This window comes from Haematobia irritans, chromosome 5, assembly GCF_050003625.1.
Source record: "Haematobia irritans isolate KBUSLIRL chromosome 5, ASM5000362v1, whole genome shotgun sequence".
Lineage (NCBI taxonomy): Eukaryota > Metazoa > Arthropoda > Insecta > Diptera > Muscidae > Haematobia > Haematobia irritans.
Genome location: NC_134401.1, coordinates 97403107 through 97424674, shown reverse-complemented (window position 1 = coordinate 97424674; position 21568 = coordinate 97403107). Strand labels below are relative to the sequence as shown.

At 34.2% G+C, this 21568-nt stretch overlaps 1 protein-coding gene across 1 annotated transcript; it reads left to right on the top strand.

Annotated features, from left to right (window-relative positions):
* Positions 1-932: 932 nt before the first annotated feature.
* On the top strand, positions 933-1671 carry LOC142240639 (uncharacterized). Its single transcript, XM_075312346.1, has 2 exons — positions 933-1235; positions 1295-1671. Exons 1-2 carry the CDS (start codon positions 968-970, stop codon positions 1486-1488), a joined length of 462 nt encoding a protein of 153 aa, XP_075168461.1. The 5' UTR covers positions 933-967; the 3' UTR covers positions 1489-1671.
* Positions 1672-21568: the final 19897 nt, after the last annotated feature.

Here is a 21568-nt window from a genome sequence, read left to right as displayed (position 1 = left end):
AAAAAAGAAGTGAAAATGTTCTTTTTGGGTCCGGAAGTGGTGCATTCGTCATAGAACGAATGTCCACCGTTTCAAAAGTCGTTGCAATAAATTTGCATCACTTCTTACGGTGTGATCCATATCGTTATGTGATATTTTCCCAAATAAATAAGTTTTATTTATTCGTTTTTTATTTAATTTTTGGTCGAACTTTTGTTAGAATTATATAAATATTTATAAAGACCTCGAGCTTCAAGAAACATTAATTTATAAGAATTTTTATATTTTTTATGATTTTTAATGCATTCTAACGCTTGTTTGAATATTTTCAAACATTATCGATTTTTCTATAATGGATTTAGCATTTTTGTGGCAAAATTTGAATAATTTTTACCATTTTATTTATTCTTACTTTTAAACTATTTGAAAAATGAAAACAAAAATTACGCATTAAAATATGAAAAAAACTGAAGTAAAAAACTTCCTGTGTAGTTAATATAATTAACTTCTTTGTGAGGACATTTTTGTAAGTGCTTTTAAAGTAGTGCCTTTAAAACAAATCCCAATTTTTTTCTGGGAAAAGTGTGGAACTACTTTTAGTTGCTTTATTATGTATTATTTTGATGTCTATTTTTGTGTTCTTTTTTATGAAATAAAACAATAATTGAACCTATAAGTTCAGTCTATAAATTTTTAGCTAGGGGGGCTATAGCCCCCCCCCCCCCCTAGGAAAATTGTCTAGCTACGCTAATGAAAAGAAATGTTTGTGGAACAACTTCCAATTTTTTTTTGCTGGGTGGGTAATTGAACAAAACAGCTTCATTGCACAGAACTCATGCATAGGGTCATATATTAAGCATTGATAACTCAGAATAAGAATAATATGGTAGCATATACTGGGTATTGTTAAATAAATTGAATTAATATCAATACCAAATAATATTGATATTTATTGTCATTCCATAATACAAGTTTTTTTACAAAGAAAATGGCTCATAAAGAAAATGCCTTTAATCATTTTCCATATACAAAAGTTGTATGTAATCCATTTAAGAAATATTTCCTTGTATATTTCAATAGAATATCAATGAATTGTGTTTGCTATATAAAGGCTTACAATTTCATAAAACTGCATCAGAAAGTAACAACCAAAGCATCTAAAATTACTCAAATATACATCATGAAAATCTTTATTGGAATTGTAATTTTCGCAACATTCCTTTTAGCAGTCCACAGCCAGTGTCGCAATGCTCCAGGTATGTAACCCACTCGTAGCTTGCCATCAAATCCAATTTAAATCATGTCATTCCTTTAGCTCAACCCAGATGCAGAGGTCCACGTAATTTAGGACAAGCCAGACGTGGTTGTCGTATGGCGACCAGATGGTGGTATGACACCTCATCGGGATCTTGTAAATCCTTTAAATATCGTGGATGTGGAGGTAATGCAAATCGTTTTTGCACAAAAGAGGCATGCGAGGAACGCTGCGAACGTCACTGGCGCCATTAACTTAGTTACATATTCGAAATGATTGTGTTCAGATCGTTTAGTTGTATTTTAAGGTGTAGAAAATATTTCTAATAAATTTTGGAGATTTCAAAATAGCTTAGTAAAAAAACCAATTTCGAATTAAAAATTTCCCTTTACTTTTGTATAGAAATCCTACACACACATAAAAAAGTGAACCTTAATCATACGAAAATTTGCTTTTGCGTTACTTCATATTGAACCTATGTGTACGGTCATTGAACTTTATACCCACGTTTGGTTCATAAAATGTTTGAGACATACTCTAAAAAAGAAAATTTCATTGGGCTGAAGAAAATTTCGAAAGAAATAATAAAATTTAACTGCCAACAAATAATTTGTTTCCAATAAAAATACGAGTAAGTTACATTTAGCGCCCGTTTAACTACGGAAATTTTTTTGCGTTAACGAATTCTTTTTTGATTTCTGTCAAATTTGACTAGTGTGACCGCATCGTAATTTCATAATTTTTTTCAAATTGAAGAAAATTTATTAAAAATAATACAACTTTTTTATTGTTTCATAAAATTTCATATTTTGGAAGAAAATATTGGAATTAAACATTTTAAAATTGAAATGTCTTTAGCGCTATGTGAAGTTGTAGACAGACCCAATTTAAATAAAATTTACTCATTTGAGAATCTTATGAATTCAATTTCAGTAAACTTTGCCCATTTTAGAAAAATATAAAAAATTTTCATATTTAGTAAAATTGTGCGCTTCATTTGTATAAAACATTTTGTACCCTGTATTTGTATTATAAGTTAGTGCATATGTTTGCAACACCCAGAAGGAGATGAGATAGCCATATGGTGTTTTTGGCAATCTTGCTCAGGGTGGGTCCCTGAGTCGAGCTAGCCATGTCCGTCCGTCCGTCTGTCTGTCTGTGAATACATTTAAGTGATTAAAGTCTAGGTCGCAGTTTCTGTCCGACCTTAAATTAGGCACAAGTATATGTTTTGGGTCAGAATAAAACCCTATGGATTTTGGAAGAAATCGGTTCCGACTTAGATATAGCTCCCATATATATTTTTCGAACGATATGCACTTATATGGCCCCAAAAGCCAGAGTTTTACCCTAATTTCCTTGAAATTTTGCACAAGCAGTACAATTAGTAGTATAGTCAAGTGTTATAAATTTTACTAAAATCGGTTCAGATTTAGATATAGCTCCCATATATATCTTTAGGACGATTTACACTCATATTACCACACAGATCATAGTTGCACTCCAATATACGTGAAATTTTGCACAAGGAGTATACACTAACATGCATTCCAAGTTTTATTGAAATCGGTTCAGATTTAGATATAGCTTTCACATATGTCTTTCACGCGATATGGACTTATATGGCCCTAGAATAACTGAAATTTCGCTCCGATATAACTGAAATTTTGCACAGGGAGTAAAACTAACGTAGAAGATGTCATAAATACTTACAAAAAAAATATATTTTTTCTTCAATCACGAAATCACGCTAACTTCCGAACGAAAGAAGATATCGACTTGAAACTTGGCATAATTAGGTGTTATTGACGTAGGTCGGATTGTATTGCAAATGGACCATATCGGACCACTTTTACGTATAGCCCCCATATAAGCCGACCCCCAGATTTGGCTTGCAGAGCTTCTTAGAGAAGCAAATTTCATCCGTTCCCGTTGAAACTTGATACGTGGTGTAAGTATAGGGTCTGTAACAACCATGCAAAAATTGGTCCATATCGATCCATAATTATATATAGCCCCCATATAAACCGATCCCCAGATTTGAACTCTGGAGCCTCTTGGAGGAGCAAACTTTATCCGATCCGGCTGAAATTTGTTACATTGCGCTAGTATATGGTCGCTAACAACTATGCCAAAATTGGTCCATATCGGGCTATAGTTATATAAAGCCGATCCGCAATCACACAAAAATTGGTCCATATCGGTTCATATTCATGGTTGCCACTCGAGCCAAAAATTATCTACCAAAATTTTATTTCTATAGAAAATTTTGTCAAAAAAAATTTTTTTTATCGAAAATTTTGTGAAAATTTTATTTCCATAGAAAATTTTCTCAAAATTTTATTTCTATAGAAAATTTTGTCAAATTTTATTTGTATAGAAAATTTTATTAAAATTGTATTTCTATATAAAATTTTGTCAAACTAAATTATATACGTATTTAATTGACCTTTTTTAGTTTAATATATACCACGTACGGACTAACTTACAATTTAGAAGACGATGTTAAGAAGTTTTAAGATACCTTGCCATCGGCAAGTGTTACCGCAACCCAAGTAATTCGATTGTGGATGACAGTCTTTAGTAGAAGTTTCTACGCAATCCATGGTGGAGGGTTGATAAGATTCGGTCTGGCCGAACTTACGGCCGTATATACTTGTTATGATTGATTTTTGTTTTCATTGATTTCAAAAACTACCCAGCAAAAAAATGGTAGTTGTGCCACAAAGTTTTCTTTTAAAGCCCATCCCAGAATCCCCCATCGAGTTTTTTCAACTTGCGATGCAGTCTTTTTGGACAAGTTCATAAACATTTCTTCTAAAGCGCATTGTGGGAACCCCCAATGATTTTTTTCCACTTCCGATGCAGTCCTTTTGGACAAGTGCACAAACATTTCTTCTAAAGCACATCTTGGGATCCCCAAATGATTTTTTTTCCACAGTCCTTGTGGACAGGTATTAGAAAGAACGCAATCAGGCTATTTTAGGTGCAAATTTTGGACAATGAAATTTTACAAAAAAATAGAAAACTAATAAAAAAGTAGAAAATTAATAAAAAAAGTAAAAAAATAATAATAATAAAAAAGTAAATTTCATCCCCGCTGGGATTTGAACCTGTGCCGTTTGACTTTTTCGCTTCCATGGAAGTACTTTTGAGAAGGTTTTGCAAATTACGAGAATTTTTAATGTTTTTTTGATTTTTAATGGAAAAAATATATTTGTATATATGCCGAAAATAAAAAATAAAAACGATGCATAACATAAAAAAATAATTTTTTAGAAAAATATTTGATACAAAATTGCTAATGGTGAGATTTGAACCTGCGTATCTCATTTTTTCGTTCATACTAATAAAGAACATCTCGAGAAGCAATTATAATGTTATTCTTTGGTGTCGTATTACGATCATATCACAAACATTTGAATTGACCTTTCGACGCTTTATGTTCAATGGCATTTGTGGCTGAGTGTGCTAAGGCGTTCTGTTATGGTGCCAGCAAACCCAGGTTCAACCCCTGGTCTGAGCGAAAATGTTTTTCAATTTGTAAAAATTAGATAATAGGAAAATAATAGTGTAATAAAACATATGGATGGAAAAAAAGTGAAATTGGTTGAAATTTTTTTTTTTTGCTTTTTAAATTTCTTCATTCAAATTAACTTTCAAGGCATAACTTCTAAAGCAATGCAAAAGATCCAAAAAGGGAGTACTTCCATCCTATGACAAGCCCGTGTAAAATTCATTGGAGATGATCCAAGTTTGCACTACTTCCGGATCTAGTATTGGGCATCCAAACTACTTTTTTGGAAGCTCTTTTTTTGCTGGGTATTTTTAATATCCTATCGAAGTGTTTAAAATTTCTTTTTATAAAAATATTTCGAAATTTTTACTCAAATGAATTTCTCAACTCAATTTCAAGTAAAAATAAATTGGATCAATTTATTTTGTGATTGAAAGATTGTAATATAGTTTTCGAACCTTTTGAATTTTCTTACAAATATATTTTGTTATTATTAAAAATATATTTCGACACCATTCAAGTACGATATGCCCTTGAATTATATGGATTCCATGAACACGCGATTAACTGCATTGTTTTGCCACCTGTTTGTATCGAATCTCTTTTTGCCAACTATAACATATGACGTCCATAAAATTATTACATTTTAATCGACAGCATTTAATGTGAAAACTTTGTTTATTTTTCAAAAATTGATTTCGAAGAATTTTTATTACAATACAATTATCACATAAGCAATTCCAGTGAAAATTATAGATCGACGTAATAAATCTACAAAGTCATGAAATGGGAAGTGTGAATAACTATGAAGGCTAATGTTCATAAGAATTTTATTCAAAATTCCAAAAATTAGTATTTATTTGCCAGATCTCTTCATGTTTCTCATGCGATGCCCGATGGCAATATGAATTTCAAATCAATCGTTGACTTACGTTCCTTCAAATTATGGCAAAATTGATAGATGTTTTGGCACTGTAATCATCACTGACACGCAAATGTAAGCAATGGCCAGTGATACAATGACGGCAATCAAATCTTTGATTTATTAGTCAAGGTGTAAACACACATAACCTCATTAGATACGCCGAATGGCATATTCAAATGTGTTAAATCGGATGCCAATTGTAAAATGCAACAAGCGAGTAAAGTATACAGACGGATGGGGCCGACTATATGATAACTACCCCTACTGAATTCGAAAACTTCAGCATTTGTGGGACATTAAATAGGTGTGGAAAATAAATCGTATTTGCATATTTAAGACGACATGCTTACGGCAGCTTTATCTCAATCTGAATAGAAATGCCTGACATTAGAAGCTATACTTATACACCTACAGGCGTTGTGCAAAATCGGGCAATATATTTATGTAAGAGCTATATGTAAGTCTGAATAAGATCGGCTAATACAATTTCTGGGATGCTCGTTTGATGATTTCATAATTCCGTTGTAGCTATGCCTCTTTTTCCGGGTCATGAAATACTTCTATATCATCTAACTTTTCATATCACAATTCTAGCAGAAACTATCAGATTTTAATAGAGCATTTCAATAGATCAATTTTTGAACGTTCATTTGCGATTCGTATTACTAGCCTTTGGAATCGTCTCCCTGCAAACATCAAAGACTTTTCTTTGTGTCCTCACAATTTTAATAAAAAGCTTCTTCAGCATTTCTGTGAATTAAAAAATTGGTCCATATCGGTCCATAATTATATATAGCCCCCATATAAACCGATCCCCAGATTTGACCTCTGGAGCTCCTTAGAGAAACAAATTTCATCCGATTCGGTTGAAACTTGGTGCGTGGTGTAAGTATATGGTCTGTAACAACCATGCAAAAATTGGTCCATATAGGTCCATAATTATATATAGCCCCCATATAAACCGATCCCCAGATTTGACCTCTGGAGCCTCTTGGAGGAGAAAAATTTATCCGATCCGGCTGAAATTTGGTAAGTGGTGTAAGTATATGGTCTGTAACAACCTGCGGAACCTCTTGGAGGAGCAAAATTCATCCTATTCGATTCGGCGCTAGTATATTGTCGCTAACAACCATGCCAAAATTGGTCCATATCGGGCTATAGTTATATATAGCCGATCCGCAATCACACAAAAATTGGTCCATATCCGTTCATATTCATGGTTGCCACTCGAGCCAAAAATAATCTACCAAAATTTTATATATATAGAAATTTTTGTCAAAATTTTATTACTGTAGAATTTTTTTTTTTCAAAATTTTATTTCTATAGAAAACTTTGTCAAGATCTTATTTGTATGGAATATTTTGTCAAATTTTTTTTTCTATCGAAAGTTTTGTCAAAATTTTATTTCTATAGAAAATTATGTTTTACCGATTTGGGCAAAAATAGCCAAAATATCCACATTTTCCTTATAAAATCGCCTCTGCTAAGTCGAAAACTTGTAAAAATGACTGCAATTTTTTTGCACAAACATAACACTTGATCGTATTGTCAAGTGTGCAAAATTTGATTGAAATCGGTTCAGATTTAGATATAGCTCCCATATATATCTTTCGCCCGATATGGACTTATATGGCCCCAGCAGCCAGAGTTTTAGCACAATTTGGTTGACATTTTGCACTAGGAGTACAATTAGTAGTGTAGTCAAGTGTGCTAAATTTTATTGAAATCGGTTCAAATTTAGATGTAGCTCCAATATATATCTTTCGCCCGATATAGACTTATATGGCCCCAGAAGCTAGAGTTTTAGTCCGAGTTTGGAGCCACCGTGGTGCAATGGTTAGCATGCCCGCCTTGCATACACAAGGTCGTGGATTCGATTCCTGCTACGACCGAACACCAAAAAGTTTTTCAGCGGTGACTTATTCCACCTCAGTAATGCTGGTGACATTTCTGAGGGTTTCAAAGCTTCTCTAAGTGGTTTCACTAGAATGTGGAACGCCGTTCGGACTAACCTAGTCCAATTTGGTTGAAATTTTGCAATAGGAGTACAATTAGTAGTTTAGTCTAGTATGCTAAATTTTATTGAAATCGGTTCAGTTTTAGATATAGCTCCCATAAATATCTTTCGCCCGATTTTCTGTCATATTACCACAGAGTTCAATGTTGTAGTGCGATTTACGTGAAATTTTGCACAGGGAGTAGAATTAAAGAACCAAGTATGTATGTATTTGGTTGAAATCGGTTCAAATTACTATAACTTCCATATATATGCTTTTCCGATTTTGGTAAAAATGACCAAAATATCCACATTTTCCTTATAAAATCGCCACTGCTAAGTCGAAAACTTGTAAAAGTGACTGAAATTTTTGTCTATCTCTAATACATATCTATCGAGCGATAAATCACAAATACACTTTTGCGAAGTTGCCTCAAAATATCTTCAGATTAAAATGTTTTCCATATTTATACCCTGCGCCACACTGTGGAACAGGGTATTATAAGTTAGTGCATATGTTTGTAACACCCAGAAGGAGACGAGATAGACACATGGTGTCTTTGGCAATAGTGCTCAGGGTGGGTCCCTGATTCGATATAAACATGCCCGTTTGTCCCATATATAGCTTTCGCCCGATTTACACTCATATGACCATAGAGCCCAATTTTTAACTGCGATTTAGTTGAAATTTTGCACAGAGAGCAGAATTAGCATTGTAGCCATGCGTGCCCAATTTGGTTGAAATCGGTTCAGATTTAGATATAGCTCCCATATATATGTTTTTCTGATTTCGACAAAAATGATCAAAATATCAACAATTTCCTTGTTAAATCGCCACTTGCGTAGTCGAAAAGTTATAAAAATGTCTCCCACACAATTTTGGGAATATAAAACCTTATATATAGAAGCCATAAAACTGAAAGGATTTGAGATGGTATAAAATAGTCGGCCCGATCTACTTTAGACTTTCCGTACTTGTTTCAATATTATTTATAATGTAGTCGATCCTCTTCGGACTCAGAAATGCAAGAAGCATTGGAATGTTTATTGCTATTATTTTTTAGCTTCTTTAACCCAGCGATCCATCCGTCTATTGAAATAATGCTAAATTCCAAACGAAAGAAGCTATCGGTCTAAAAATTGGCACAAATTATTGATGTAGGTTAATTGTATTGCAAATGGGCCATATAGGACCACTTGTAGGTATAGCCTCCATATAAACCGATCCCCATATTTGAACTCCGGAGGCTCTTAGTGGAGCAAAATTCATCCGATCCGGTTGAAATTTGGTAAGTGGTGTAAGTATATGGTCTGTAACAACTATGCAAAAATTGGTCCATATAGGTCCATAATTATATATAGCCCCCGTACAAACCGATCCCCAAATTTTACCTACGGAATCTCTTGGAGGAGCAAAATTCATCCTATTCGGTTCGGCGCTAGTATATTGTCGCTAACAACCATGCCAAAATTGGTCCATATCGGGCTATAGTTATATATAGCCGATCCGCAATCACACAAAAATTGGTCCATATCGGTTCATATTCATGGTTGCCACTCGAGCCAAAAATAATGTACCAATATTTTATATCTATAGAAATTTTTGTCAAAATTTTATTACTGTAGAAATTTTTTTCAAAATTTTATTTCTATAGAAAATTTTGTCAAGATCTTATTTGTATGGAATATTTTGTCAAATTTTTTTTCTATCGAAAATTTTGTCAAAATTTTATTTCTATAGAAAATTATGTTTTACCGATTTGGGCAAAAATGGCCAAAATATCCACATTTTCCTTATAAAATCGCCTCTGCTAAGTCAAATTTTCGACTTGACTTAGCTAGTGACTGCAATTTTTTTTGCACAAACATAACACTTGATCGTATAGTCAAGTGTGCAAAATTTGATTGAAATCGGTTCAGATTTAGATATAGCTCCCATATATATCTTTCGCCCGATATGGGCCCCAGCAGCCAGAGTTTTATCACAATTTGGTTGACATTTTGCACTAGGAGTACAATTAGTAGTGTAGTCAAGTGTGCTAAATTTTATTGAAATCGGTTCAAATTTAGATGTAGCTCCAATATATATCTTTCGCCCGATATAGACTTATATGGCCCCAGAAGCTAGAGTTTTAGTCCGATTTTGGAGCCACCGTGGTGCAATGGTTAGCATGCCCGCCTTGCATACACAAGGTCGTGGATTCGATTCCTGCTACGACCGAACACCAAAAAGTTTTTCAGCGGTGGATTATTCCACCTCAGTAATGCTGGTGACATTTCTGAGGGTTTCAAAGCTTCTCTAAGTGGTAGTTTAGTCTAGTATGCTAAATTTTATTGTAATCGGTTCAGTTTTAGATATAGCTCCCATAAATATCTTTTGCCCGATTTTCCGTCATATTACCACAGAGTTCAAAGTTGTAGTGCGATTTACGTGAAATTTTACACAGGGAGTAGAATTAAAGAACCAAGTATGTATGCATTTGGTTGAAATCGGTTCAAGTTTCTATATAACTTCCATATATATGCTTTTCCGATTTGGGTAACAATGACCAAAATATCCACATTTTCCTTATAAAATCGCCATTGCTAAGTCGAAAACTTGTAAAAGTGACTCAAATTTTCCTTTATTTCTGATACATATCTATCGACACTTTTGCGAAGTTGCCTCAAAATATCTTCAGATTCAAATGTTTCCCACATTTTTATAGCTTGCGCCACACTGCGGAACAGGGTATTATAAGTTAGTGCATATGTTTGCAACACCCAGAAGGAGACGAGATAGACACATGGTGTCTTTGGCAATAATACTCAGGGTGGGTCCCTGAGTCGATCTAGCCATGTCCGTCTGACTGTGAACACATTTTTGTGATCAAAGTCTAGGTCGCAGTTTAAATCCAATCGCCTTCAAATTTGGCACAAGCTCTTGTTTTGGGTCAGAATAGAACCCTATTGATTTTGGAAGAAATCGGTTCAGATTTAGATATAGCTCCCATATATGTCTTCCGCCCGATATGGACTTATATGGATCAAGATAAGTGCATATCGGGCGAAAGATATATATGGGAGCTATATCTAAATCTGAATCGATTTCAACCAAATTTGGCGCGCATAGCTACAACCTCACAAGAAATCGCTTCTGTAACATATACTCCCAAACATATTTTGCTTCAAGCATATGCATTTTTGGGTATTGCCCAAACATTTATATGTTTGATCTCTTCCAATATATAATATGTTTGAAAGCATATTGGTCTAAACAATATATGTTTGGGTAGTCTAAGTTCCAAACATTTTGTATTTTTGCATCCAAATTCAATAATGTTGTCTTCTAAAAAACAATATGTTATTATGTGAACATATAATATGTTTGGAAGCATTTTGCACCCACAAATATTATATGCTTAAAAAAGTTCTCCCAAACAATATTGTGCTCAAACTTTTATTTATTTATTTATATATTTACAATCATAATGAATTATGAAAATAAACAGGTAATATAGGTGCTAACAACATAGGTTTTCGACCTGAATGCTCAAAATTTTGTTTCTGCCTAATTGTATATTCCCCCACATCTTTCTCACTTCCACGAGATTTTTTAGTTCTTAGCACCTTTTTCTGTAATACAAACATTGTAGAAGAAATTATTCAATTTTATGATTTTTTTTATTTTATTTTAATTTTACCTTTTGCCGGACGGGGATTCGAACAGCGGACCACACAGTTTGTAAGGATCAAAGAAGTAGCTGATCAATCGCCCAAGGAAAAATAAAATGTTAATTTTGTAATAAGAAGCAACAACCACCAACTTAATTCAATATCGCTACCTGTTAAATAGCGCTCCAAGCTACTAAACACATATATGTTTATAGGCTATTTCTAAATTAATATATGTTTGCATCCAAGCATATTATATTTACAAACATTTTATGTCCCAAACATAATATGTTCTAACATATTAACATATATGTCCCAAACATGTTATGCTAGTTTATGAACATTATATGCTTCCACTCAAAAATATTGTGTTTAAAAATTTGTGTTCCAAACATATAATGTTTATAGCCAAACATATGAAAAACAGTCTTTTTCATCCGTGTATAATGCTAAATCTACTCCCTGTGCAAAATTTCAACCAAATTGGCATTTAGAACCATATTAGTCCATATCGGGCCAGAGTTTTATCCCGATTAGCTTGAAATTTTGCACAAGGAGTAAAATTGGTAGTATAGTCATGTGTGCCAAATTTGATTGAAATCGGTTCAGATTTAGATATAGCTCCCATATATATGTTTTTCTGATTTCGACAAAAATGGTCAAAATACCAACATTTTCCTTGTTAAATCGCCACTGCTTAGTCGAAAAGTTGTAAAAATGACTCTAATTTTCCTAAACTTCTAATACATATATATCCAGCGATAAATCATAAATAAACTTTTGCGAAGTTTCCTTAAAATTGCTTCAGATTTAAATGTTTCCCATATTTATACCCTGCGCCACACTGTGGAACAGGGTATTATAAGTTAGTGCATATGTTTGCAACACCCAGAAGGAGACGAGATAGACACATGGTGTCTTTGGCAATAATGCTCAGGGTGGGTCCCTGATTCGATATAACCATGTCCGTCTGTCCCATATATAGCTTTCGCCCGATTTACACTCATATGACCATAGAGGCCAATTTTTAACTCCGATTTAGTTGAAATTTTGCACAGGGAATAGAATTAGCATTGTCGCCATGCGTGCCCAATTTGGTTGAAATCGGTTCAGATTTAGATGTAGCTCCCATATATATGTTTTTCTGATTTCGACAAAAATGTTCAAAATGCCAACATTTTCCTTGTAAAATCGCCACATGCTTAGTCGAAAAGTTATAAAAATGACTCCCAAAAAATTTTGGGAATATAAAACCTTATATATAGAAGCCATAAAACTGAAAGGATTTGAGATGGTATAAAATAGTCGGCCCGATCTACTTTAGACTTTCCGTACTTGTTTCAATATTATTTATAATGTAGTCGATCCTCTTCGGACTCAGAAATGCAAGAAGCATTGGAATGTTTATTGCTATTATTTTTTTAGCTTCTTTAACCCAGCGATCCATCCGTCTATTGAAATAATGCTAAATTCCAAACGAAAGAAGCTATCGGTCTAAAAATTGGCACAAATTATTGATGTAGGTTAATTGTATTGCAAATGGGCCATATAGGACCACTTGTAGGTATAGCCTCCATATAAACCGATCCCCAGATTTCACTTGTTGGAATAGTAAATTTCATTTGAATTTGGGAGCCACCGTAGTGCAATGGTTAGCATGCCCGCCTTGCATACACAAGGTCGTGGGTTCGATTCCTGCTACGAGCGAACACCAAAAGTTTTTCAACGGTGGATTATCCCACCTCAGTAATGCTGGTGACTTTTCTGAGGGTCTCAAAGCTTCTCTAAGTTGTTTCACTGCAATGTGGAACGCCGTTCGGACTCGGCTATAAAAAGGAGGTCCCTTGTCATTGAGCTTTACATGGAATCGGGCTGCACTCAGTGATAAGAGAGAAGTTCACCAATGTGGTATCACAATGGACTGAATAGTCTAAGTGAGCCTGATACATCGGGCTGCCACCTAAACTAACCTACTGAATTTAGTTGAAATTTGATACGTGAAGTCAGTATATGCCTTCTAAAAAACTTGCAAAAACTGATCCATATTGTTCTATAATTTCCATTTCGTTCTATATAAACCGATCTCCAGAATTTACTTTCGTAGTCTTTTGAAGGAGCAAATTTCCCCATTATAGCCGATCTCCAAATTTTCTAGAGCCTCATTGAAGAACAAATTTCATCCGCAGCGGAAAATATTTGCTGCACGATATCAGTATATGCCCTCTGACAACCAGACAAAATGTTATTATTTCTATCTAATGCAGAGCATAAATTGCTCACTTGAAAATTCAACTTTTCCACAATTACTTCTAGTCTACATTGTACACATAAATGCTGCTATGTTAGCGATACCGATGTCTGTTTTTCTTTTTTGTTTAGTTGTCGAAAAACTACAGCTGCATATTTTTTGTGTGGTTGGTTAAAAAATTGGTTTCCACAAAGGACATGGAAAGTGCTCTTGGCGCTATGGTTGACATGGCGGTATCTATGTGGAAAAATGCATGTTTTAGTGGACGAGAATAGTGGCATCGAGAAAGTTTCTATTTTATATGATTCTGAGAATATATTTAGCGTTGGAACATTCATACATTTATATGGTTTCGTTTGAATAAAATTCACGAAATTGCAAGCACCTCAAGCTAAATGTTTATATTCCGCTTTACAATTTTATTTGAAATTGTTTCAAAATTGTCTTAGAGCTAAATTTATTTAACACTGCTAGAAATAAAAGCTCATAAATATATTTTGGATTAAACAAGTACATAAAGTCTAAAATCGACTGGGGGCGACTACATTATCCAATTCACCACTATATGGACCAAGCTTTTTGATACCATCCAACTCTGTAAATTTGTGGGGAGCTATATTAAGGTTTATGTTTATATTACGATTTGGACAAAGTTTGTTAGACTTCTACAAAATCTCTAGACTTAAAAATTAAATCGCCTAACATAATGTTTAAAAAAAATTTTAAAGCTAGAGCCATTTTTAGGAAATTGCATAAAAGTGAATTTATGATCTATCGGGCGATGCATATAAATTGGAGATATTGGAAAATTTAAGTTATTTTTATATAGTTTTCTAAATTTTCCTTAAAATACGAATGCGAATTTTGCTTAGATTAGAAAACGCATTTATATGATATAAAGTTTTTATACCCTAGGTAAGGTTAGGTTATGTGGCAGCCCGATGTATCAGGATCACTTAGACTATTGAGTCCATTGTGATACCACAGTGGTGAATTTCTCTCTTATCACTGAGTACTGCCCGATTCCATGTTAAGATCAATGACAAGGACCTCCTTTTTATAGCCGAGTACGAACGGCGTTCCATATTCCAGTGAAACCACTTAGAGAAGCTTTGAAATCCTCAGAAACGTCACCAGCATTACTGAGGTGGGATAATCCACCGCTGAAAAACTTTTTGGTGTTCGGTCGAAGCAGGAATCGAACCCACGACCTTGTGTATGCAAGGCGGGCATGCTAACCATTGCACCACGGTGGCTCCCTTTATACCCTAAACCACATAGTCGTCAGGGTATTATAACTTTGTTCTGCCAAAAAATGTGCCTACCAGAAATATTGATTTTAGACCTTATAAAATATATACCTATAGACTCAGAATCACCTCCTGAGCCGATCTAGCCCTTGGCATCCGTCTGTCCTTCTGTCAGTGTATTTGTTGTTCGCATGATTCCGGTCGCAATTACACTACACGCAGAAGAAGGAATATGATCACCACAACCATGTTCCAAGAGCAAAATGTTACTTTTTCACGGAAATCATGTACCATGTTTGTCATAACCATGTTATTTTCTCAAAAATTATGTATCTTATTTCGGAAAGCATGTTATGTTTTGACGAGAAAAGAATAGTTTTGCGACACATTTTTATGATTTGACATCGGATTTGTTCACTCAATTGCTTATAACTTTGTCATTTTTCGACCGTTTTTCTACTAGTTGGTCTTATTGCTTACGTTAGAATATTATCTATACGACCATGAAGAGAAACCGGACGTTTTTTCAACGGTTTGTACTTTTCCGGAGGAAAAGGGTCAATGTAAAACATGAGTTTTTTGAAATTTTGCACTTTATGCATCGATATTTTTTGAACCTCTTAACTTATTGCGGATACAATAATGTACGATTATTCGTCATCTTAATACCTTTAATTTAAGTATCAACAATAATCGGACATTTCTAAATCGAGATATAATTTGTTTAGTGAAAAAAGAGCGAAAAACTAAAAATAACGGGATATTTCAAAAACTCTTCCATAAAATTTTAATTTTTTTTTAATTCAGCAGATAAAAATACATAAGGAAAGTCAACTCTCATCAAATGTACATTTTCAGTGTAAAGTAGTGTTATCAACCAATTTTGTATATGGCGTTTTTTTTTCAACAGGGACTAACGTTATTGAATTTGGAAAAAATCTGATCAAATTTATATATAGCTCCCATATATAGGTATCACCCGATTTCTATAAATAGAGTCAGATTGCGCTCGTTAACTAACCGATCAGCGCCAAATTTGCTAGAAAATAATTTAATTTTCCACCCTTTAAGTGTGCAAAATTTTATCGAAATCGGTTCAGATTTACATATAGCTCCAATTTTGCAAGTTTTACGAGACTTTCAAAAAATTCGGATGTACAGAATTTCAATTATAATCGAATCGGTGATAAATATATTTAGACATCTATATCTTAATCCGATACATTTTTTTTCCAAAAACAGTAGGGATTTTCCTTGACCCGAAAATCCCTATGCAAAATTTGAGGGCGATCGTACTTAAACTGGGAGCTGTACTTTGCACACAAAAATACATATACAGACGGATTACGCTAAATCGACCCAGAATTCAATTCTAAGATGATCGGTATACTAAACGATGGGTCTCAAAATGTTCCCTTTTGATGTTACATACAAATACATAATCTTATTACACAATGTACCACAGTAGTGGTGAAGGGTATAAACAGATCATGACCATCTATGTCAAGGCTATTTACATACCTGTGCCTTAGCGGCAGATTCAACTTCCAAAAGGGAAGCTACCTTTTCTTAACTTAGCTACATTTTTAAATTTATATATCCTTAATTGGCTAAAGTCATTGAGGCTAAAAATAAAGCACGTATACCATAATTTTACAAATACTCCAACTTTTTTCACTTTCTCTTGTCTAAGCTCCAAAAGAAATTATTTGCTACGCCAATGGACAAAGAGAAGAAGTAGTTATGCTTTTTTTTTGATTTCCCAGCAAAAAATATCTTAAAAAAAAAGTTGGATCCCTAATTTATGATCTGGTTTGACCGCAAATATTTTCAAAAATTCGCAATTTTTCTAGAATGGATATTGAATTTTTTTTGACAAAATTTTGTATCGTACTTCTTAATTTGTTTCTAACCCATTTGAAACAAAAAAAAATTTAAAATGACCCATTAAAAATATGAAAAAGCGAGTTATAACAAGTATATACGGCCGTAAGTTCGGCCAGGCCGAAGCTTATGCGTAGAAACTTCTACTGAAGACTGTCATCCACAATCGATTTACTTGGGTTGCGGTAACTTTTGCCGATGACAAGGTATCTTAAAACTTCCTATTACCGTAATATATACCACGTAGTCCATACGTGGTATATATTAAATTTAAAATGGCCGATTAAATACGTATATAATTAAGTTTGACAAAATTTTCTATAGAAATAAAATTTTGACAACATTTTCTATAGAAGTAAAATTTGGACAAAATTTTCTATAGAAATACGATTTTAACAAAATTTTCTATAGAAATAACATTTTGTCAAAATTTTCTATAGAAATAAAATTGTTACTAAATTTTCAAAAGATTTAAAATTTGACAACATTCTCTATAGAATTAAAATTTTGACAACATTTTCTACAGAAATAAAATTTTGCCAAAATTTTCTATAGAAATAAAATTTCACAAAATTTTCTATAGGAATGAAATTTCGAAAAATTTTGCTAGATTATTTTTGCTCGAGTGGCAAGCATGATTATGAACCGATATGGACCAATTTTTGTGTGATTGGGGATCGGCTATATATAACTATAGACCGATATGGACCAATTTTGCATGGTCATTAGCGGCCATATATTAACACCACGTTGCAAATTTCAACCGGATCGGATGAATTTTGCTCGTCCGAGTGGCTCCGGAGTTCAAATCTGGGGATTGGTTTATATAGGGGCTATATATAATTATGGACTGATATGGACCAATTTTTGAATGGTTCTTAGAGACTATATACTAATATCATGTACCAAATTTCAGTCGGATCGGATGAAATTTGCATGGTTGTTAGAGACCATATTTTTGCATGGTTGTTAGAGACCATATATTAACACCACGTACCAAATTTCAGCCGGATCGGATGAAACTTGCTTCTCTTAGAGCAATGGCAAGCCAAATTTGGGGGTCCGTTTATATGGGGGCTATACGTAAAAGTGGACCGATATGGACCAATTTTTGCATGGTTGTTAGAGATCATATACTAACACCATGTACCAAATTTCAGCCGGATCGGATGAAATTTTCTTCTCTTAGAGCAATCACAAGCCAAATTTGGGGGTCCGTTTATATGGGGGCTATACGTAAAAGTGGACCGATATGGCCCATTTGCAATACCATCCGACCTACATCAATAACAACTACTTGTGCCAAGTTTCGATAGTCGATAGCTGGTTTCGTTCGGAAGTTAGCGTGATTTCAACAGACGGACGGACATGCTCAGATCGACTCAGAATTTCACCACGACCCAGAATATATATACTTTATGGGGTCTTAGAGCAATATTTCGATGTGTTACAAACGGAATGACAAAGTTAATATACCCCCATCCTATGGTGGAGGGTATAAAAAGCTGAATTAAAAGAACTTCCTCTGTAGTTTAAATTTTTGGAAGTGATTTGAAAATTGTGCTTTTATAACAAGTTCCAAAAATTTTTGCTGGGTCCTAATATCAAACAATTATGTTCAGATTGTGAAAAAACTCCCGCAAACATGTACCAATGATATCCCACAAATGCTTATTTTTACTCTATTAATTCAGTAGGGGTGGTTTAGGGTACGATATAGTCGGCCCCGCCCGACTTTCTACATTACTTACTTGGCTGAAAAATTTATTTTCACGGAGTTTTGCAACTATTAACCCAACAAAGGATTATTAATTACACCGCAATTTATCCTTATATCTGCTGGGCATTAGCCCAATTCTTCAAAATAAACAACTGACCTTTAAGTAACCTAGTTGGCTTACCATTCCAAAAGCAATTCAGCACATTTTGTTTCTTATACCCACTCCTGTAAATTATTGACAAATATAAGGCAAATTATTTCATTTCTCCATCTTCATACCATTCTTGTGAAATGAAAAAAAGAAAAAACCCAAAACATGAACTCCAAAAATTTTCACACTGACCAACTAGCCGGGTCATGTGAATAATAAAATAAGGCCAAACATTTGAACTTTCACAAAATAACTTGCTGACTGGCCATGTACCAAAGGGGGTCCATTACATGCTCTAGATGATGTTTGTCTATATATATATATTTTTTTGTTCAAAATGTTGCCCACGGTGACCTTTAACAGCAATGGCCACATTTGCTAGCAAAATTGCTACAAACCTCTGAGGAAGTATGTATCGTATCGACCTATTAACATCCTACAGCAAAACAATTAAAATATTCACTTAATATGCAAGATTATGCAACGTAAATTACTGTGTGGTAGCATAAAAGGAAAAGAAATAAAATAGGCTGGTTTAGAATTTAAACCAATATATTGGACTTTATTTAATGAATAATTGCCCGTTAAACAATATTTATCATCGTAGGAAGAAACACAAACAGCGAAACTGAAAAAATAAGAATGCCAAAAAGCTTGGATGCTAAATGGCGGGGGTTGATGACGTTTGACGTTTTCGTATATAAATTTTAACACACACAATTTATACAAGAAAATTTCTTTTCTTTAAATTTTGATAATTTTTTTCATCAGATCTTTGGTCACCAATCTTTATACCCTGCGCCACACTGTGCGACAGGGTACTATAAGTTAGTGCATATGTTTGCAGCACCCAGAAGGAGACGAAAAAGCCACATGGTGTCTTTGGCAATAAATGCACCCAATCTAGCCATATCCGACTGTCCGTCCCTCTGTCTGTGAACACATTTTTGTGATCAAAGTCTATGTCGCAATTTTAGTTCAATCGACTTCAAATTTGGCAAATGTATTTTGGGTCAGAATAGAACCCTATTGATTTTGAAATAAATCGGTTCAGTTTTATATATAGCTTCCATATATATCTTTCGCCCGATATGCACTTAAAATTTGCACAAGGAGTGCAATCTTTAGTGTCGTCAAATGTGCCGAATTTGTTTGAAATCGGTTCAGATTTAGATATAGATACCATATATATCCATCGCCCGATTTATACTCATATAACCACAGAGGCCAAAATTTTACTTTGATTTACTTGAAACTTTGCATAGAGAGTAGAATTCACGTTCTCGATATACGTGCCAATTTTGGTTGAAATCAGTTCAGATTTAGATAAAGCTTCCATATATATCTTTCGTCCGATTTATATTCATATGACAACAGAGGTCAAAGTTGTACTCCGATTTTTGTGGAATTTTGCACAGGGAGTAGAATTAGCATTGTTACTATGCATGCTAAATTTGGTTTGATCTAGTTTGGTTCAGCTTTATACAAATATCGCTTGGCTAAAATACCCACATTTTACACAAAATTCTGTGATGATTTCCCCATATCGTAGTCATATCACTGTATTGCCAGACATTCCCCAGAACGGTTAAGTTTTAAATAAGGCTCCGACATATTGCTCGACTTCTAAGTAGCAAAAATTGCTTCTCTTTGAGGCTCCGCAAGCCAAATCTGGGGTTCGGTTTATATGGGGTCTATATATAATCATGGACCGATGTGGACTAATTTTTGCATGGTTGTTAGAGACCATATACCAAAACCTTGTACCAAATTTCAGCCTGACCGGATGAAATTTGCTTCTCTTTGAGGCTCCGCAAACCAAATCTTGGGATCGGTTTATATGGGGGCTATATATAATTATGAACCCATGTGGACCAATTTTTCCATGGTTATTAGATACCATATACCAAAACTTTGTACCAAATTTCAGCCTGATCGTATGAAATTTGCTTCTCTTTGAGGGTCCGCAAGCCAAATCTGGGGATCGGTTTATATGGGGGCTATATATAATTAGGGACCGATATGAACCAATTTTTTCCTAGTTGGAGAGACCATATACCAACACCATATACTAAATTTTAGCCGGATCGGATGAAATATGCTTCTCTTAGAGGCTCTGCAAGCCAAATCTGAGGGTCCGTTTATATGGGGTCTATACGTAAAAGTGGTCCGATATGGCCATTTTCAATACCATCCGACCTACATCAATAACAACTACCTTTGCCAAGTTTCAAGTCGATAGCTTGTTTCGTTCGGAAGTTAGCGTGATTTCAACAGACGGATGGGCATGCTCAAATCGACTCAGAATTTCACCACGACCCAGAATATATATACTTTATGGGGTCTTAGAGCAATATTTCGATGTGTTACAAACGGAATGACAAAGTTAATATACCCGCATCCTATGGTGGAGGGTATAAAAAAAAAATAAAATTTGTTTCCTAGAAGCAAGTACACAAAATCCAAATTTAAAAGAGAATTGTGTCTTAAAAGTATCCTTACTTGTATTTTCCACTTCTTTGGCTCGGAATCAATATCAAAATTTTTAAATTGAAGACAAAATCTCTGGAACAGGGCATGGTTTTTTTTAATGCAGCTCTCATATTTATCTTTATCCGATTTACACTTCTATTACCACGGGGGCCAAAGTTTTATTTTGTAACGTTTTAATTTATATGAAATTTTGCAGAGATAAATAATGGGCTAAAGGGTGATACGGTCAATATAAACTTGACGTATTTCTTTCAATTTTGCATTTAAAAAACACCCCTCATTTTGAAGGTGTGTGTGTGTAGAATGTTGCTCCTATTTTGATTTTGGAATTCACTCTTCAGTTGTCAAAATGCCGTCCAAGCAAGAAGAGCAGCGTATCAAAATTTTGCTCGCGCATCGCGAAAATCCGAGCTACTCGCATGCAAAGCTGGCAAAATCGCTAAAAGTTGCCAAATCAACCATTACAAATGTAATTAAAGTGTTTGGGGAACGTTT